This window comes from Chrysochloris asiatica, unplaced genomic scaffold, assembly GCF_000296735.1.
Source record: "Chrysochloris asiatica unplaced genomic scaffold, ChrAsi1.0 scaffold00245, whole genome shotgun sequence".
Taxonomy (NCBI): domain Eukaryota; kingdom Metazoa; phylum Chordata; class Mammalia; order Afrosoricida; family Chrysochloridae; genus Chrysochloris; species Chrysochloris asiatica.
In genome coordinates, this window is record NW_006408763.1 from 752298 (window position 1) to 757567 (window position 5270).

Genomic DNA, 5270 nt, shown 5'->3' on the forward strand with positions numbered 1-5270 from the left:
GTTTGTTCTTCTATCTTAGTGGTATTGAGAGACTTGTCTTCCAGCTCACTGATTCTTCCTTCCATCTCATCTGTTCTACTTCTCTGCCCTTTCAAAGAGTTTTCTATTTCTGCCATGTTGTTGATTGTTTGGACCTCTTTCTGTAGGTTTTGGAATGTTATCAATGCTGTATCTACCTTTTTTGATTGTTCCTGTAGCGCTTTTCTGACTTCTTCCTTATTTTTCTCAACTCCATTGTAAAGTGTTTTGAAACATTTTATAATCAATTTTATGAATTCTTTCTCAGGTTATTTCTAAGGCCTGCCCTCCTTCCAGCATGGAGAGAAGGTCTACTTCTGGTTCACTTGTCTCAGATGTTTTATCTTTTTTCTGGACATGTGCTGAATTGGTCATCTGCTTTTGCTTCTTGGATATGTGCAATGTTTATCTGTGGCCCTAGTTATTAATTAAGTATATACTTTGGTAATTTTTTATTTTTTCTGATTGCCTCCAGGAAGATGTTATCAGGATGTGGTCTTCCTTTTCACTCTTTTTATTGCTTAACTCAGAGTAACTCTTACATGTGTTGTCCGTTTCCCTGATTTATGGCATCTGGTATTGGTTCTTGCCTGGGTTTTGGTGTTTTATAAAGTGTTATTACAGTTTGGCTATTTGGCAGCAGTTGCTGACTCTTTTTGTGTAATGTAGGGGGACAAAGAGTCCTCCCATAGCAGAAGGGAGACTATGTGACAGCCAAGCAACACCATTTGGGTAGAAAACAAAACCAAAAGCAAAGTCAACAACAAAGGCGATAATGAGATAAAAACAAAGCAAGACAAAAAAAAAAAAAAAAAAAAATTCAGCATCAGAAAAAACAACGAGATTACCTAAGGCAATCTCTAGTCACACACATACACACAAAAAGAAAAGGAAAAAAAAAAGGACCCTGTATAGGATTTCTAAGGAGCAGCTGGTGGGCTCGAACCACTGACCTTGCAGTTCAAAAGGCTCTACAGTCTTGACCCTTAACCCACAGAGTCACAGCAGGAATGCCTTGTTGCTGGTGGTAAAAACCACCTCAATGTGTCTCTGCTTGTGCTGGTTTGTGCCTTGATGGGTGGGCCTGAGCCTCGGAAGTTGGGTAGAGGGCTAGCCTAGGCAGAGAGGGTGGAGGGCGGGATTAGTGGCTGTAGGCAGATGGCGTCCCTGTCTGATGACATCAAAAAAATGCCTCACTCTGTCTCCCTGCGCCGTGGGCACCTGGCCCACCCTCGATCCACGGCGACAACGCCTTCTGTGGCAATGAGGCCAGTTCCTGTGGCCCTGCAGGCTCTCTGGGCACGCCTGCCCTCTGAACAGATCCGCTCAAAATCGCGCTGCAAGCTCCACAGTGGGTGGGCTCAGTCCTGGAGTAGGAGCCAAGCGCAGGCCCCAAATGCCCACAACTCCCCAGCAGCTCGACCCTTCAAAAAAGCAAGTCCACAATTTTGGAGGCTAAAGTCTTAGGTTTGCCCAAAGGCTGTCTGTCTGCCAGGTGGGGGCCACCCCTGTGCAATACCACCCACTCTTTCCCAGAGCCCGTGCACCTGTGCTGCCCAGTCAGGGAAGCACCGGAAGTCCCTATCCTCCCAAGCCATAGTATTTTCAATAACCTCAGATGGATGCGAAAGCTGGACAGTGAATAAGGAAGATTGTAGAAGAATTGATGCCTTTGAGTTGTGGTGTTGGAGGAGAATACTAAAAGTGCCATGGACTGCCAAAAGAACCAATAGATCTGTTTTAGAAGAAGTGCAGCCAGAGTGCTCCTTGGAGGCCAGGATGGCAAAACTTCGTCTCTCATACTTTGGACACATTGTCCAGAGGGAACAGTCGCTGGAGAAGGATGTCATTCTGGGTAAGATGGAGGGTCAGAGAAAAAGAGGAAAACCCCCCAACGAGATGGATCGGCCAGGTGGCATCATTGATGAACTCAAGTGTGGCAGCAGTAGTGAGGTTGGCCCAGGATCGGACGTTGTTTTGTTCTGCTGTGCATGGGGTCTCTATGAGTCAGTTACGACTCGATGGCACCTGACACTAACAACAACATTGTTTATGTTAAAAATAAACCTAGCTGAAGGCCAAAACTTAGAGTCCTGTATTCCTTATTTGCATGGTCTCTTCCAATCACTTGGTGAGAATTAAGACTGGATAGAAAAGACATATCAAGCAAATTTAAGGGACCACAAGATGTTAAAGGAGCTCTGGTAGCATAGTGGTTATGAATCGGGCTGCGAATTTTAAGGTCAGCAGTTTGAAATTACCAGCCGCTCCATGGGAGAACAATGAGGATTTCTGGTCCTGTAAAGTTTTACAGCCTCAGAAACCCTGTACAGGGTGTCTATGAGTCAGAAATGACTCCACGGCACTTAACAACAACAATATGATGTTAGGGGAATTTTCTTCCAACAACTCTGACAATTTTCTCTGTGCTCTTTTGTGTCTCTTCCTGTTCTAGAATTCCAGTTACAAGTAATTACTCTTCTTGATAATGTTCCACATAAATTTTCAGATTTTTTTCCTTTCTTTTTTCTGATTGTTCCTCTAGCAGATTCATAGTGAGAAATTTGTCTTTAAATTTACTAATTTGGCCTTCCATTGACTCAATTCTATTCGTTTGCCCTTTTTGTATATTTTCTATTTCTGAAATCCTAGTATTAATTTATGGATTTCTGTTTTTATTTAATTTCTGTTTTTAATTAATTTATGGATTTCTAATTTTTTGCTTTGTTAGTTTATTCTTGTAGTGTTTTCCTGAATTATTCTAAAGTTCTGTTTGTATTTTCCTTGTTTTCATCTGTAGCTTTCTCATTTTTTTTTCTCAATCTGAAAATACCTAAATATCATTCTTTTGAATTCTTTATCAAATAGTTTCCATGCCATTTCTTTCTCAGAAAGGCCTTTGGCTCTGTATTTTTAGTTACGTGTTTCAGTCACTCCAACTTGTTTCTTCCTGTGAACTGAAGTTGTGTTTTTTCTGAGACATTGAGGAGTTGTATTTGTATTTGATTGATGATTGTATGTTGGTGCATTCTTAAGCACTCACCACTTGTCTCCTAGTAGGTGTAATAGAGAATGTGAGTGCATTCACAGTTCTGTTCGCTGTTCATGCAGCATAGTTGAGGGTAGGCTTGGCTGCTGTTGGCTGCTGTCTATCACTGTTCAGGTGGCACAGGAGTGGGTAGTGGTCCTCAGCCAGTAGGTGGAGTTAAAGGAGTAGTGAATGTGACTGTACCATGTGGGTATGATTGCAAAAAAGTAAATAAAAGATAAGCAGGGGAAATCAGGCAGACAACTGTAAGAGAAAAGAATTTAATAACTAAAAAGGAAAGGAAAATAAAAAATTACAATGCAATAAAAATACAATAAGCAAAACTAGGGAGGTGGAGAAGAGATGAACAGTAAAGAGGTAAGAGAAAAGATTGAAAAAGAAGGGAAGGAATGAGAAAACCTGTGCAGATACAGGGCCCAGGGAAGAGAAAACTGTGTGTAGGGAATCCAGTATGGGCCATCACTCCCTGCCACAGAAAAGTACAAGTGAGGTGTGAGAGAATGGGATGCCCCATCCAAAATGGAATTCTGCTGGCATAGATGTTATTTGGACTTAGGGTACCTGACCCAGAAGTAGTTTGAGCTGGCTCAGAAGTTGTCTGAGATCAAGGTGCGTGTTCTTGGAAGGAACTCTTTCTAGTCAAGAGGGCAGTTGGAGGCAGGGTGGCTGGTTATGGAAAGAGTTCTTGGCATCCCTGGAGTGACTAGGTCAACACTGTGCATTCTGGTGGTCTGATGAGGTTCAGATGCCTTCAGATTCAGGGGTGGTGCACCCAACACCCAATCTATGAAGGTGAGTCCAATCTCAGAGCAGGGTCTGTGCAGGATAGGGGGTGTCACTAACCTCTGGGTGGGTGAGGGTGGGGGCTGGACAAGCTTCTGGCTACCAGGAAGGTGTGGGGAACAAGGGAAAAGTATCTTTCTTGTCATTAGCACTGGTGTGTGTGTGTTGTCAGGATGCTATATTGATCCAGTGCTGCTTGTGAAAGTTCAAGATGTCAGCACCTTGTCATGTTAATTGACAGTTTATTTGTCTGTCTCTTCTCTCACCTCTTTTCTTTAGCTTCTAGTTGGTATCCAAACCCACTTGTCTATCCTAGCATTTCAGAACTATCATTCGTTATTTGTTTCATTTGGTTGTAGATGGTCTGTCTAGGATGTCTGCCTAGTCTGTCATCTTGCCAAAAGTGAGTCTTGTATTCCTCCTTGAATTACTTTTTCAATTAGGTTTTTCTAAAAAATGATCTGGTTTTTGCCATTAACTTAAATAATATTTTTATTTTATTTTAAGTCTATATTCTATCTACATCCTCTATATTCTAGCTACATTGTCTTTTCATTCTTGATAGCTTATTTGTACATTCTTTTTCCTCTTCATTTTGTTCTCTAGTAAAACTTGTAGTTTACTAGTCAGGTAAAGGAACAGACATTTGACCTTTAAAAGCAAACAACTTTGTTGGTGTTTACATACAGTAAAGTTCACCCATCTAAAGTGTCCTATGGGGTCCTGGTGTGGCACTGCAGGATAAGCACTGGACTGCTGACTGCAAGGTTGACAGTTCAAAACCGTAAGCCATTCCTCTGAAAACCTATACAAGTTCACTATGAGTTAGAACTGACTCTATGGCACTTAACAAAAACAACAAATTGTCTTATGAGTTTTGGCAAATGTAATACCTTTATAACCACTGTAATCTTGAGTTTGTGTGTGGTGGTGGTGTGCTGTGGAGTCGATTCCAACTCATAGCGACCCTCCATAGGATTTCTGAGGCTGCAAATCTTTACAAGAGCAGAAAGTCTCATCTTTCTCCCGTGGAGTAGCTGGTAGTTTCGAATTGCTGACCTTGCAGTTAGCAGCCCGACTCATAACTATTATACTACCAGAGCTCCTCTTGAGTGTGTGTATTGTGTGATTATAATCTTTCCTCATACCTTCCTTCCTACTACCCTTTTTTTCCCCTTTTTCTTCCATAGCTCTATGAGTTTGAAGACCTATATGAAAGAGCTTCAAAAGTTAATGGATTGACTAATTTCACTCAACATAATGCCCTCAAGGTTCATCCATGTTATGCGGTGGCTTGCAACTTCCTTGTTCTTCTTCAAGGTAGCATAGTATTCCATTGTGTGTATGTACCACAGTTTGTTTATCCATTCTTCAGTTGATGTGCACTTTGGCTGCCTCCATCTTTTTGCTATTGTAAATA

General features: G+C 41.7%; 1 protein-coding gene across 1 annotated transcript in view; it reads left to right on the forward strand.

Annotated features, from left to right (window-relative positions):
* The first annotated feature begins 1176 nt into the window (after positions 1–1176).
* Positions 1177–5270, forward strand: part of PROM2 (prominin 2) — a 139554-nt gene continuing 135460 nt past the window's right edge. Inside the window, exon 1 of the mRNA XM_006873549.1 lies at positions 1177–1369. Coding sequence (XP_006873611.1) covers positions 1177–1369 — 193 coding nt within the window. The remainder of the gene's footprint in view (positions 1370–5270) is intronic.